This window comes from Ranitomeya variabilis, chromosome 3 (genome assembly GCF_051348905.1).
Source record: "Ranitomeya variabilis isolate aRanVar5 chromosome 3, aRanVar5.hap1, whole genome shotgun sequence".
NCBI classification, from domain to species: domain Eukaryota; kingdom Metazoa; phylum Chordata; class Amphibia; order Anura; family Dendrobatidae; genus Ranitomeya; species Ranitomeya variabilis.
In genome coordinates, this window is record NC_135234.1 from 551,090,213 (window position 1) to 551,105,609 (window position 15,397).

The 15,397-nt window shown below is 45.0% G+C and overlaps 1 protein-coding gene across 1 annotated transcript in view; it reads left to right on the top strand.

The window, feature by feature from the left end:
* The window catches only part of DCT (dopachrome tautomerase), a 96,698-nt gene that overhangs the window by 53,515 nt on the left and 27,786 nt on the right, over nucleotides 1–15,397 (top strand). Inside the window, exon 4 of the mRNA XM_077297169.1 lies at nucleotides 3,180–3,346. Coding sequence (XP_077153284.1) covers nucleotides 3,180–3,346 — 167 coding nt within the window. The remainder of the gene's footprint in view (nucleotides 1–3,179; nucleotides 3,347–15,397) is intronic.

Sequence of the window (15,397 nt, forward strand, 5' to 3'; positions counted from 1 at the left end):
GGGATGATAGAGTGATACTATCCCCTGATCCAGCATATCTTCCTAAAGTAGTGTCCAGGTTCCACAGAACACAGGAAATAGTTCTTCCATCTTTCCTCCCCAATCCTACTAACGATAAGGAAAGGAAGCTATACACTTTAGATGTAAAAAGATGTATCCTGGAATATCTGGCAGTAACTGATCCCTGGAAGATAGGACACGAATAGGGCGTTATCTATCAGGGTAGTAGGAAGGGTCACAGGGCATCAAAATCTACTTTAGCTAGATGGATCAGGGAGGCTATCTCGCTGGCATACATCTCAAAGGGCAAGCCGGCGCCTGAAGATCTGAAAGCACATTCCACTAGAGCTATGGCGGCTTCGTGGGCTGAAAGATTGGAGGTGTCGATTGACCAAATTTGTAAGGCTGCTACTTGGTCTTCCCTAAACACATTCTATAACCACTATAGATTGAACTTGGGTGCCTCTTCTGACCTCTCTTTTGGTGTAAGGGTGCTGCAAGCTGTAGTCCCTCCCTAGTTAGTTACTCTCTGTAATTCTCTCCGTAGTGCTGTCATGGACGACCGATAAAGTCTTAGTTACTCACCGGTTAACTGTGTTTTTCGGAGTCCATGACAGCACCTGTACATACCCTCCCGTCTTCTTAAGTTCTGGGTGTACACCTCTTCCTTTATTTATATAATTCACGTGTAATGAATAGTTAGTTATTTGTATCATTGTTTATTATGTATGCTATTAACCTTGGTGGTCCTCTTGTGCTCTGTAAACCAACTGATGCGTGGGAGAGGTGCCGCCCTTATGTATCTGTAGGTTTCCTGTTCCTGAAGGGCGGATCCCCTCTCTCCGTAGTGCTGTCATGGACTCCGAAAAACACCGTTAACCGGTGAGTAACTAAGACTATCTCCACCATCTCCAGTCTGTTGGCCATAGAAATACTGCCTTTCTGCTTGGTGGATACAGGCTGTTTCTGCAAGCTGATGTACCAGTTGCCCAGTCACCATTACTTCTCTAGGAAGGCTGTTCCTGCGCTACACCAGCATGTTGCAGATATCACCAGTTCCTTGAAAAAATCTATTTGATCACTCTGTTTGTAATGACTCTATATAATGAGTTTCACTTTTTGTATTGAAGAACTGAAGTAAACTAACTTTTTGAGGATGATCTAATTTTGTAAGAAGCACTTGTACTTTTGGTAAAGCAGGTGATGGTTTGAGTTGAGCATAGACACCCAAAATGGAGTGTGACTTAGATGGGAGGGCAAAACTTGAGCAAAGGGTTCGGTTACACTGTCTTTGCAGTGTCTGTTTGACATATGTGCCTGAGGCTTTCACAGAACATATGGCAAACATGTCTATAGGCCTCCAGTCCCCAAATGGCAACTAAGAGTCCTTTTGAGCTCTAACAAGCTAGTGTACATTATTTTTCTCAGCTGCTTCTATAAGTATACTTGGTTTCTACTTCCACACTTACTTTGTATTACTTTTATAGTACAGCAGTCTATGGGTGACATATGGTACTGTAGTACTATACTATAGCATACTTGGGAAGCAACCATTGGACATATTCCATGTAATACTCCAATGTACAGTATGTCTCCAATGCATGCAAAATAAGCACTATCTGTTGCCTAATGAACTTGTCATGGGTATGGCTCAGAGGCATAGCTAGGGTTTTGGTTCAGGGATGGTGAAGCTTCTGAGTGGGCCCCCTAAGTAGACAGCCTTGGTTACAATTTGGTGATACACCCTAATAATGGATGCAAGAGAACCTCAGCAGATGCTGTTGCTGAAAATAATCTCTATATAAAGACCAATATTGATATTATCACCATATGGTCAGTGGTAGATACCAGTCCTACGGAACATATGTGATTACAGCACAGATATAGATGGTGACTTACAGCTGATGTTCTTTCTGATGGAATCGTTCGCTTTTCACGTCTTTTCCATCTGGCCCAGACCGACATGACAACTTCTCCGTTTGGGACTCGGTTGCAGATATTACAACAGACATTTCATGTCTCATTTTCAGCGCTGTCCCCAATGGGACTATTCCCAACCTGCACAAATGCCTTATCCTGATGACACCTCAATGCTGAGCCACTGCTGCCGTATGTATCCCTATTACTGCACCTAGAGTGTGTGTGTGTGTGTGTGTGTGTGTGTGTGTGGTTCTCTGTGCCCTCTAAATTCTAAAGCAACCCTCTAGAATATAGTAATGATGCAAATTCCCTAGACAACAGTGCCCACATTTTGCCCCTAGAAAGTAATAATGCCCTGTGTGTGCCCCTTTAAGTCAAAGTAACCTGAGTTCCACTATAACAATAAGTGTCCACTTTACATTGAATAGTGTCCCAAGTCCCTCCCCCTGTAGGGCTTTCCTATGCACAATATGATGCTCTTATACACCATATAATGCCCCCTCATTTTATTTATATACTGACCTTAGTATCTCCAAAACTGTATGATGGCCCCCCTCACTATAATCTCCATACTGTATGATGGCCCCCTAGATAGACTCCATATAGTATAATGCACCAGATGGTCCTCAATATAGTATAATGCACCCCCATAGGCAGACTCTATATAATGCACCCCCTGTAGGCACACTGTTGTGTAATGCAGCCCCCCAATAGGCAGACTCTCTATAGTATAATGCAACCCCACAAAAATAAATACAATACTCCCCTCTTCTCCTCATTCCTCTGCTGCTCCGAGCACCGGCACATCAACGGACAGCGGGTGCTAAGTAGCGACATCATCACGACTCCTGTCAATGTCTGCATTAGGGATGTCAGACGCTGAAAGGGGAATGAAGGGAGAAGGAGCGTGACGATCCTTCTGTCATCAATGCTGTCAGCTGTATCGGAATCTAGAGAACTTGCGATGACAGGTGGGCCCACTGCTGGCGCCGTGCACCCCCACCTGCTTAGGGGACCTATTGCGGCCAGGTGGCAGTGCAGGGAGATTGGTTCTCTCTGCTCAGCTGCAGAATGTAACTGTATCGGTGTGCGCCAACCGATGTTGCCAAAGGCTACTCAACATGTCGGCTGTCAATTTGGACCGTGATCCACAAGTTCAGTATCCCTTGTCTATGGAAATTTCTTTGAGATTGTTTCTATTGCTTGTAGTACTTCTTTTTTTTTTTCATAATTACTTCTGTATTTTTTTTTCTTTGCAGAGACTAATTGGCAACGACTCATTTGCTTTACCGTACTGGAACTTTGCTACTGGCAGAAATGAGTGTGATGTGTGCACAGATGAATTATTCGGTGCCCCTAGAGTGGATGATCCCTCTTTAATCAGTGCCGGTTCCAGATTCTCTAACTGGGGAATTGTGTGTAACAGGTAATTTTGATTTGTGTGTTTAGTAATATGATGTACATCAATCATGTACAACCATTTGGAAATCTCTTTGCAACATTTTAATAAGCTGCTGACAAGTTTGTATACAGATGTAGCCATGGAATAACCCCTTTCTGACAAAGGCCGTAATAATCCATCCCCTGTACCCTGGGCGTATTTGACCATGGATGGAATATTACGTCATTTTTTTAAAAAAAAATGAGACTGCTACCGAAGTCGCTGTGACCGCATTAAAATTCCAGCACTATCTTACCTCAGGGTAGATGGTGCCATCATCCTTGGGGTGTTGCCGCCCTCCCACAATCACGATCGCTGTGATTGGCTGTTCAATTCTGAACAGCCAATCGCAGCATTTCTCAGAGTTTCAGGCGGTCAAATTGAATGAAACACTGATGTCCCAGCCTACAATTGGTGCTCCAGGAGCACCGATCCTAGACTGGTGCCTGGCAACGGCAGGCATCGCCTGAACCTATTCTGATTGGCGCGATCGATTGCGCCATTCACAGGGCACAGCCGCGGCGTGACCGTGCTGTGTCCTTCCTAGGATTGGAGCTGTAAGAGCACTGATCCTAGGCTGGTGCCTGGCACCGCCAGGCGTGGCCTGGACCCGCTGTTTGGTGCAATCAATTGCATCGACTGCATCAATCACAGGGCACAGCTGCGGTGTGACCTGCCTAGGATCAGAGCTGTGAGAGCTCCGATCCTAGGTTGTTGCCTGGCAATGCCAGCGTCACCAGGGCCAGCTCTGATTGGTGTGATCGATGTCCTCATTGATCGCACCAATGACGGGGCATATCAGCGGTATGACATCACAGTAGATGAGGATTTCTTTTTACCCACCCCCATCCTCTTTTGCGCCACCTCCATGCGCACATCCAGCAGCTGCCATGTGTTGATTGGTGACGCAGTTCACTCATCAGAGCTCGTACCTGATGTTTTACACTTTTTCTTTTCACTTACTTTTTTTTTCCCCCTGGTTGCTGCTTTTTGTTTTTAGCTTTATCTTTTCGCGCAAAAAAAAAAAATAAAAAAAAATAAGTGTGTGTGTGTGTGTATGTATGTATGTATATATGTATATATATATATATATATATATATATATATATATATATATATATATATATATATATATATATATATATATATATACAGACCAAAAGTTTGCACACCTTCTCATTTAAAGGTTTTTCTGTATTTTCAGGACTATGAAAATTGTAAATTCACACTGAAGGCATCAAAACTATGGAATTATATACTTAAAAAAGTGTGAAACAACTAAAAATATGTCTTATATTCTAGGTTCTTCAAAGTAGCCACCTTTTGCTTTGATGACTGCTTTGCACACTCTTGGCATTCTCTTGATGAGCTTCAAGAGGTAGTCACCGGAAATGGTTTTCACTTCACAGGTGTGCCCTGTCAGGTTTAATAAGTGGGATTTCTTGCCTTATAAATGGGGTTGGGACCATCAGTTGTATTGTTCAGAAGTCTGGTGGATACACAGCTGATAGTCCTACTGAATAGACTGTTAGCTGCTGTTTTCTTGCCATAATGCAAATTCTAAGTAAAGAAAAATGAGTGGCCATCATTACTTTAAGAAATGAAGGTCAGTCAGTCTGAAAAATTGGGAAAACTTTGAAAGTGTCCCCAAGTGCAGTTGCAAAAACCATCAAGCGCTACAAAGAAACTGGCTCACATGAGGACCGCCCCAGGAAAGGAAGACCAAGAGTCACTTCTGCTTCTGAGGATAAGTTCATCCGAGTCAACCTGCGATTTCTGAGGCTGGTAACAGCAGCTCAGATTAGAGACCAGGTCAATGCCACAGAGTTCTAGCAGCAGACACATCTGTACAACAACTGTTAAGAGGAGACTTTGTGCAGCAGGCCTTCATGGTAAAATAGCTGCTAGGAAACCACTGCTAAGGACAGGCAACAAGCTGATGTGACTTGTTTGGGCTAAAGAACACAAGGAATGGACATTAGACCAGTGGAAATCTGTGCTTTGGTCTGATGAGTCCAAATTTAAGATCTTTGGTTCCAACCACCGTGTCTTTGTGCGACTCAGAAAAGGTGAACGGATGGACTCTACATGCCTGGTTCCCACTGTGAAGCATGGAGGAGGAGGTGTGATGGTGTGGGGGTGCTTTGCTGGTGACACTGTTGGGGATTTATTCAAAATTGGAGGCATACTGAACCAGCATGGCTACCACAGCATCTTGCAGCGGCATGCTATTCCATCAGGTTTGCATTCAGTTGGACCATTACTTATTTTTCAACAGGACAATGACCCCAAACACACCTCCAGGCTGTGTAAGGGCTATTTGACCAAGAAAGTGAGTGATGGGGTGCTACGCCAGATGATCTGGCCTCCACAGCCACCAGACCTGAACCCAATCGAGATGGTTTGGGGTGAGCTGGACCGCAGAGTGGTGGAAAAGTGTGGAACTGAAAATATGTCTTACATTCTAGGTTCTTCAAAGTAGCCACCTTTTGCTTTGACTGTTTTGCACACTCTTGGCATTCTCTTGATTAGCTTCAAGAGGTAATCACCGGAAATCGTCTTCCAACAATCCTGCAGGAGTTCCCAGAGATGCTTAGCACATGTTGGTCCTTTTGCCTTCACTCCGAGGTCCAGCTCACCCCAAACCATCTCGATTGGGTTCTTGTCTGGTGACTGTGGAGGCTAGGTCATCTGACGTAGTGTCATGTCGGACGCTGTTCAGGCCAGGTCGTCCGACAGACAGCGGTAATTCCGCTTTTGACCACTATTTGCTCATTGGCGACTGCTAGATTTTATCTAGCTGTTCCGGGGTTAATTTACTTAATCCTTGGATTGGAAGCTGGGCCATGCCCACTGCCTTTAAATAGTTCTCCTGATCTTTGGGCGTCGCCGATTATAGCTTCTGTCTTGTGCGTTGTTATCTCGGTCTGGTGAGGAGAGCTGGTGGTTGGAGATTCGTTGCTGGTGGTGTATTTTCCTTTGTCTTATTTACACCTTCCTATATTTGTATTTATTTTGCCCTGCACATTTACAGTGTATTCCTGAGTGACTGCGGCGTGGTGTATATTTTCCTTTATCCTTGTCCATGCTAACTGTGGGTATTGGGGAATAACATCTTCACTGGGTGGTGGGCGGAGGTTTCAGCCTAGGGCTGAGCTCAGGAGACAGGGTGAGGTTCGAGGCCTGGACATGCACACCTTCAGTGTAAACTCCAGGTAGAGGGTCAGTGTTGTGAATTTACCTTTTGGCTCCCTCTAGTGGCTACTAGTGATTTGACTCTGGGTATGTCATTCATTCCTTGTATGCTCACCTGGGTCGTTAGGTCAGGGGTGTTGCTATATAAGCTCCCTGGACCTTCAGTTCAATGCCTGGCAACGTTGATATCAGAGCTAATCTGTAGTGCTCTTGTCTACTGATCCTGGTTCCTGCTTGATTAAGCTAAGTCTGCTTTCTTGCTTTTTGCTATTTGTTTTGGTTTTCATTTTTGTCCAGCTTGTATATTATCTGTTTCCTGACCTTGCTGGAAGCTCTGGGGTGGCTGGTGTTCTCCCCCCGGGCCGTTAGACGGTTCGGGGGTTCTTGAATTTCCAGCGTGGATTTTGATAGGGTTTTTGTTGACCATATAAGTTATCTTACTACATTCTGCTATTAGTAAGTGGGCCTCTCTTTGCTAAAATCTAGTTCATCTCTGTGTTTGTAATTTCCTCTTACCTCACCGTTATTATTTGTGGGGGGCTACTATCCTACTTTTGGGGTCTATTCTCTGGAGGCAAGAGAGGTCTTTGTTTTCCTCTTCTAGGGGTAGTTAGTCCTCCGGCTGGCACGAGACATCTAGCGACCAACGTAGGCATGTTCCCCGGCTACTGCTAGTGTTGGCGTTAGGAGTAGATATATGGTCAACCCAGTTACCACTGCCCTATGAGCTGGATTTTTGTACGTCGCAGACTTACTTGTTTCTCTGAGACCCTCGCCATTGGGGTCATAACAGGTCAGTCAGGATTTCCCTAGTCTGAGGGAAACTGCAGGGGCCCGGGTTATTAGCTCTCGCTCACCTAGTCTCTCCCTGACATTATAATCGGTGTTGTGAATTCTGCTCTTGGGCTCCCTCCGGTGGTTGTAAGTGGTAGCGCTGCTGTCTCTGAGTCACAGCATTTGTCAGGTGTGTTCACTTTTTGCAAATCTGACTGGGCTGTTTAGTCTTGCTTCACCCTTTAGTCAGTGCCAGTTGTCCATTGTTCCTGGAGGATTCACATCTCTGCCTGGTCTCTCCTGCTTGCAGTTCTTTTCAACAAAGATAAGTTCTGGCCTTGATTTTTTGCTGTCCACATGCTGTGGCCTTATTGTTCAGTTCTTTTCCTTGTTTTTTTGTCTTGTCCAGCTTGGTCTGTATAAGGATTTGTTTAGCCAAGCTGGTATCTCTGGAGATGCAGATATACCCTCCATATCTTTAGTTAGCTGTGGAGTTTTTGTATTTTCTGTGGTGGATATTTTCTAGTGTTTTAATACTGACCGCATAGTACTCTGTCCTATCCTTTCTATTTAGCTAGAAGTGGCCTCCTTTGCTAAATTCTGATTTCAGTCTGTGTATGTTTTTTTCCTCTCCTCTCACAGTCAATATTTGTGGGGGGCTGCCTATCATTTGGGAATTTTCTCTGAGGCAAGATAGAAAAGTTCTATCTTTAGGGGTAATTAGTCGTCCGGCTGTGTCGAGATGTCCAGGGAGCGCTAGGTACATTCCACAGCTACTTCTAGTTGCGGTGTTAGGTTCAGGGTCTGCGGTCAGTACAGGTACCACCTTCTCCAGAGTACGTCTCATGCTGCTCTTAGGCCACCAGATCATAACAAATCGGCCCAACAACACAAAAAAAAAAAAAAAAAAAGGGGGGTTCTTTTCTTTTTTGTGTTTTGTCATGGATCCCATGACTTCCATAACCCGCCAGTTGGAGGCGCTGTCCCTACAGGTCACCGAGTTAAGGGGGGGCAGTACAACAGGGACTAGCAGTGTCTAATGTGCAAGCTGGAGCGACAGGAAGAGTTGCTGAGCCTAAATTTCCTTTGCCTGAAAAATTTGCTGGGGAACGCAGTAAATTTGTTTTTTCGTGAAGCTGGCAAACTATATTTCCGTATGCGCCCGATATCTTCAGGTAATGAGGATCAGCGTGTGGGCCTGGTGTTGTCTTTGTTAAGTGGGGATCCCCAAGCATGGGCGTTTTCTTTGCCATCTGATTCTGCTGCATTTGACTCTGTGGAGAGTTTTTTTTTCCTGTCTTGGGAAAATCTACGATGAACCTGACAAAATGGCTCTAGCAGAATATAAGATACGCTCTATTCGCCAGGGGGAGCGAGTTGCAGATGATTACTGTTCTGAATTTCGTCGCTGGGCGATCGATACACAATGGAATGATCCAGCATTGCGGAGTCAGTTTATACATGGGATTTCTGGAAGGGTTAAAAAAGCCCTTCTGATGTACGAGACTCCTGCTTCTCTAGATTCCGCCATGAGTCTGGTTGTCCACATTGATCGCCGTTTGCGTCAGGGGGAGCATGAGACACCGCCTATGGGAGAGGGTTTAGGTTCACGTGAGGTTGCTGCATGTGAGCCCACGAAGCCTATGCAAATCGCAGGGGTGTCACATGTGAAGCGTCCAGTCCCTGAGCTCAGTAAGCAGGGAGCCTGTTTTTACTGTGGTAAAACGGGTCATTTTATTAACATCTGTCCTCTACTGCCTAAGAAAAACGCAATGGTGGAAAACTTCTAAGCTCAGAGGGTGTGGAGGAGACCAGTCTGAGCTTATGTATATCCTCCATGGTGGTTTCTCAGTGCATGCTCCCTGCTAAGGTTTTTGTTGCTGGCAGTAAGCTGCCAATTACTGTTTTTGTGGATAGTGGTTCAGCCACAAATCTCATTGATGAGGAGTTTGCACACACAGCAGGTTTTAGGATTGAAAAACTGTCTCATCCTATCCGCGTGGTCACAATCAATGCTGCTCCTCTCTCTCAGGGGGAGATTACTGAATTTGTGGCTGAGGTGAAACTCCACATTGGAGTTCTACATTCCGAGCGGGTTACATGTAAGGTGCTCAGGAATCTTCCTGCTCAGGTGGTTTTGGGTTTTCCTTGGTTGTCTATGCACAACCCGGTAATTGACTGGAAAACTCAGGACATAATTCGGTGGAGCGAGTTCTGCCAGGAGAATTGCCTGGCCACATGTGTGGCTGCGGTGACTTCAAGTGTTCCGGAGTCACTTCAGGATTTTGTGGATGTGTTCTCTGAGAAGGGTTGTTCAGAGTTGCCGCCACATCGTCCTTATGACTGTTCTATCAGGTTTAAACCAGGGGCCAAATTGCCTAAAGCAAGGATGTTTAATATCTCCGGTCCGGAGAGACAAGCGTTAAAAGATTACATTGCTGAAGGCTTGAGCAAAGGGCACATCAGGCCGTCATCCTCGCCGTTGGCAGCAGGGTTCTTCTTCATGAAGAAGAAAGATGGCGGATTACGCCCGTGTTTGGATTTCAGGGAGTTGAACCAGATTACAGTTTGTGATCCATACCCTATGCCTCTGATACCAGATTTGTTCAACCAGTTGGCAGGTGCTAAGTGATTTACCAAGCTTGACCTCAGGGGGGCGTACAACCTCATAAGAGTCCGTCAAGGTGATGGAAGACTGCTTTTAATACCCCTGAGGGTCATTTTGAAAATTTGGTGATGCCGTTTGGGTTGACTAACGCACCTGCAGTGTTCCAACATTTCATCAATGATGTGTTCTCGCATGTTTTGGGGAAATTCGTTATCGTGTATCTAGATGACATTCTCATATATTCTTGAGACCGTGATACTCATTTAGACCATGTCAGGCAGGTGTTACAGCTTCTCAGAGAGAATAAGCTGTATGCTAAACTTGAAAAATGTGTATTTTCTGTTCAAGAGTTGCCTTTCTTGGGTTATATTGTGTCTGCTTCTGGTTTTAAAATGGACGCCGCTAAGGTGCAGGCGGTGCTGCGTTGGGAACGTCCTGATAACCTGAAAGCATTTCAGCGGTTCCTTGGGTTTTCTAACTACTATAGGAAATTTATCAAGGATTTTTCCATCATTGCTAAACCGCTAACTGACGTGACTAAAAAGGGTGTACCAATTTCTCCATTTGGCCTGAGGCTGCTGTGCGCGCATTTGAATTTCTTAAGAACAGTTTTGTTTCAGCCCCCATTCTTGTGCAGCCAGACGTATCAAAACCCTTTGTTGTGGAAGTCGATGTGTCTGAGGTTGGTGTGGGGGCGGTACTATCTCAAGGCTCATCTTTGAGTAGTTTACATCCGTGCGCCTATTTCTCCAAGAAACTGTCGTCCACCGAACGTAACTACGATATCGGCAACAGGGAGTTGTTGGCAATTAAGTTGGCCTTTGAGGAATGGTGACACTTCTTGGAGGGGTCGGTACATCAGGTAACTGTTATTACCGATCATAAGAATCTGCTGTATTTGGAGTCTGCCAAGTGTCTGTCCCCCAGGCAGGCTCGCTGGGCATTGTTTTTCACGTGGTTCAATTTTGAGGTCACTTACAGACCGGGGTCTAAAAACACTAAGGCGGATGCTCTGTCCAGGTGTTTTCCGGGGGGAGAACCTCGAAGATCCAGTTCCCATCCTCCAAAAGGGTGTTGTGGTTTCGGCTCTCACTACCGAGATTGAGGCTGAGATTGCCGAGGCTCAGGAGGAGGTACCATCTTAGCTTCCCGTCAACAAATCTTTTGTACCGCTTCATCTCCGCCTAAAGCATCATGATGCTGTCCTGGCTGGTCACCCAGGGGTTAGAGGTACCTTGGAGTTGGTGTCACGTCGTTTTTGGTGGCCCAAGATCCGATAGGACGTGGTCTCATACGTGTCAGCTTGTACCACATGCGCTAGGGCTAAGACACCTCGCTCCCGTCCTGTTGGCACACTACTTCCTCTTGAGGTACCTAGAAAGCCATGGACGGAAATCTCCATGGATTTCATCACTGATTTGCCCTCATCAGCTGGAAACACGGTCATCTTGGTGATTGTTGATCGGTTTTCTAAAATGTCGCACTTTGTGTCGTTGCCTAACGCTAAGACTCTGGCCCAAGTATTTGTGCAGGAGGTGGTCAGACTTCATGGGGTTCCATCTGACATCGTGTCTGATAGGGGGTCTCAGTTTGTGGCAAAATTTTGGAGAGCGTTTTGCTCACGGCTGGGAATCAAGTTCTCATTCTTCGGCGTTTCATCCTCAGTCAAATGGTCAGACTGAGCGTATGAACCAAAATTTGGAACAGTACTTACGCTGCTGTCTCTGATAACCAGGAGGAATGGTCTACATTTCTTCCTTTGGCTGAGTTTGCCATCAATAATCACCACCAGGAGTCGTCTGGTGTTATGATCCTAGTGGCAAGGATCGCAGGTTGGACTAGCTAAGTAACTGAACAGACTACTAGCTCTGGGGAAGTGGTAACTAGATTGACCGCAACCTGATCCTATCCGCAAACAACTATAGGCAGCCGTGGAACGTTACCTAAAAATCCTAGACGTCTCGTCACGGCCTGAGAAACTGACTATTCCTGGAGGGAAAGTAAGTCCTCACTTGCCTCAGTGGAAGACTCCAAAGATATAGAATAGCCCCCCACAAATATTAACGGTGAGTTAAGGGGAAAGCACAAACGCAGAGATGAAATCAGATTTAGCAGATGAGGCCCTCTAATACTAGATAGCAGAAAATAGGAAGGAAACTGTGCGGTCAATAAAAAAACCTATTCAAAATATCCACGCAGAGATTGCTCGAGCCCCCGCACCAACTAACGGTGCGGGGGAAGCAACTCCGTACCCCAGAGCTTACCAGCAAAAAGAAATCACATGTTAGCAAGCTGGACTAGACTGATCATACACAGAAATCATATTGCAGGCAGATGAGCAAAAAATATTCAAACAGAACTTAGCTTATCCTGAAGAGGCAGAAAACGAGATAATCAGTAGTAATCAGAATAGCACTGAATACATTGACAGCCGGCAACAAGTGGAAGTGAAGCAGGGCTAAATAGGAGCCTCCCTGGTGAATAACGAGGCAGCTGATCCAGCAGACCCGCAGGATAATAAACCAAACCACCAGGGGGAGCCAAAAAACCAAAGTCACACAATACCATCTGTGACCACAAGAGGGAGCCTGAAAACTGAGTTCACAACAGTCTGGGGAGTCTCCGTTTTTGTGTTTACGGGCTACATCCTCAATATTGTACCTTGAGTCAGAGGGGCTCTTCCGGTGTTCCGGAGGAGGACCAGTTAGGAACACAATTGTCATCAGTTTGGAGGAGGGTTAAACAGCGCCTGTTGAGTGTGGGTGCTAGGTACAAACGTGTGGCTGACAGTAGGCGTGTGCCAGGTCCGGACCTGAGTGTGGATGACTGGGTGTGGTTATCCACAAAAAACATAAGACTCAAAATACCATCCCTTAAATTGGGTCCACGGTTTATTGGTCCATTTAGGGTCACCGCCGTCATTAACCCAGTAGCGTACCGATTGGAGCTCCCTACGGTGTATAAGATACACAACGTGTTCCACAGGTCTCTTCTAAAGAAGGTGGTGGGTTCTGTGGACGCGGCGCCTATGCCACCTCCAGTCTTGGTGGATGGTAATTTGGAGTTTCAAGTCTCCAAGGTGGTTGACTTTCGTGTAGTGCGTCGCACTTTACAGTACTTGGCACATTGGCGTGGTTATGGCCCTGAGGAGAGGTCCTGGGTACCAGCCTCGGACGTTCATGCTGACCGGCTGGTCAGGTTGTTTCCCCCGCCGTCATCCGGACAAGCCGGGTCCTATTAGCCGTGAGGGCCCTGGGGTCCCTCGTAGAAGGCGGGGTACTGTCATGTCGGACGCTGTTCAGACCAGGTCGACCGACAGACAGCAGTAATTCCACTTTTGACCACTATTTGCTCATTGGCGTCTGCTAGATTTTATCTAGCTGTTCCGGGGTTAATTTACCTAATCCTTGGATTGGAAGCTGGGCCATGCCCACTGCCTTTAAATAGTTCTCCTGATCTTTGGGCGTCGCCGATTATAGCTTCTGTCTTGTGCGTTGTTATCTCGGTCTGGTGAGGAGAGCTGGTGGTTGGAGATTCGTGTCTGGTGGTGTATTTTCCTTAGTCTTATTTACACCTTCCTATATTTGTATTTATTTTGCCCTGCACATTTATAGTGTATTCCTGAGTGACTGCGGCGTGGTGTATATTTTCCTTTATCCTTGTCTGTGCTAACTGTGGGTATTGGGGAATAACATCTTCACTGGGTGGTGGGCGAAGGTTTCAGCCTAGGGCTGAGCTCAGGAGACAGGGCGAGGTTCGAGGCCTGGACATGCACACCATCAGTGTAAACTCCAGGTAGAGGGTCATAATATATATATAATATATTATTATACGGAGGATATCTGTAGTAATCATGAGAGAGTTATATGGAGATATTCTGTCTTGATGATTTGTAATAGGATAACATATATTGGGATATGTATTAAATGGACAGAGTACCAATTAGCATAAGGGGTTGTCTATTTTTAATACCTTATAATTCACTTATTCTAGCACTTAGCACTTTATATACACTATTTGCAACACAGCACTTCTAGACCGTTGTTGTTATGGTCTTTCTATGAGTATACCATGGGTTGGTTTTATCATCACTTTTTTATGCCTTTTTTTTAATAAAAAAAAAATATTCTTATATTTGGGGTCACGGATATTTTCTATGTGTGCCCTTAGTTATCCCTGTCGGATGCACTTTGATCTCATCGCACTTTGAATATTTCAATGAACTCAATGCACTTTATATTTATTAATTACACACGGTTGCCTATGACACAGCACTCCTATGTTGCTGTAGATTAGGTTAAATAAGTATTAGCATCAGAACTAGGGGTTACGGTTTTCTAACTCACTTGCAATGGACTATATAGGATTATCCTTGTCCCATATATTTTGGTCACTTCATATTATATATATCTCAATGCACTCTATATTTATTTTTTTGTTTATCTATCGGCAATTTTTATTTGGTCCAGCACACTAAAACTATAAAGACACCAAAAAGGCTTCTTTCTATGGCTGTTATTAGTATTAATTTTTTCTGGTTCGGTGATTATCCCCCGCATATTTTTGTCTCTTTCCATAACCTAGATACCGAAAATACTCCTTTTTATGTGGCCGATATTAGTATCAAGATTTTCCAGTTCGGTTATTTTCCCCTTATATTTATGTCTCTCTAGTGGAGCGCATGCGCAGTACATCCCTAGTCCCGGCACTCTGTGATGCGCTCAATAGTTGGATACGCTTGCGGGTCACGCAGCGTTCCAGCGAGCGCAGTCACAGTAGTACCCTTATATCCAGGAAGGGGATGGAAACGCTATGCGCCAGCAAGCTTGATTGACATCCGGCATCTCTCCTCCCACCTTGACGCTTCATTTAACGATTGGCCGCACGCTTCCTAAAATAGCCATCCTTCCTCTCGCTGGGTCACGCCCCCGGAAGAAGCTTATGGGTGAAACGCGCGTCAGGGCGCACGTGGAAAGACCGGTGGGCTTTTGATCGGTATAGCTGACCCCTTTTTGGATATTCCCTTATTGTAAGTATATTGCCGTATATCCGGATTATCCCCTCTATAGTCTTTTGGCACAAGTTGTGGGATATGTGATTCTATGTATGCTTAATGGATATAAGGGATACTGGCTACATGCGGTGTTTAGCATATGATGGGATGGTTACAGCCCCTCACTATATACTATTGTTATAATAAATATCGTATTTATGTGGTGACTATTCTCTATTTCTCCACAAGGGTCAGCTATAAATATGGTTATGTATTGCAGATAAATTTATAATCTCTAGCCTATCTGTTCTATTCCATTTGTCTGGGCACTTTGTTTATTTTATTTTGGGTTTTGTATATTGTTGTATTTTATAGATACTTAATAAAGAGTTAACTTTTTTAAATTTATGTATGGGTCTCTTCATGCGGCAAAGTATATATAAGTCCGCAAAATGTTTTGATGTTC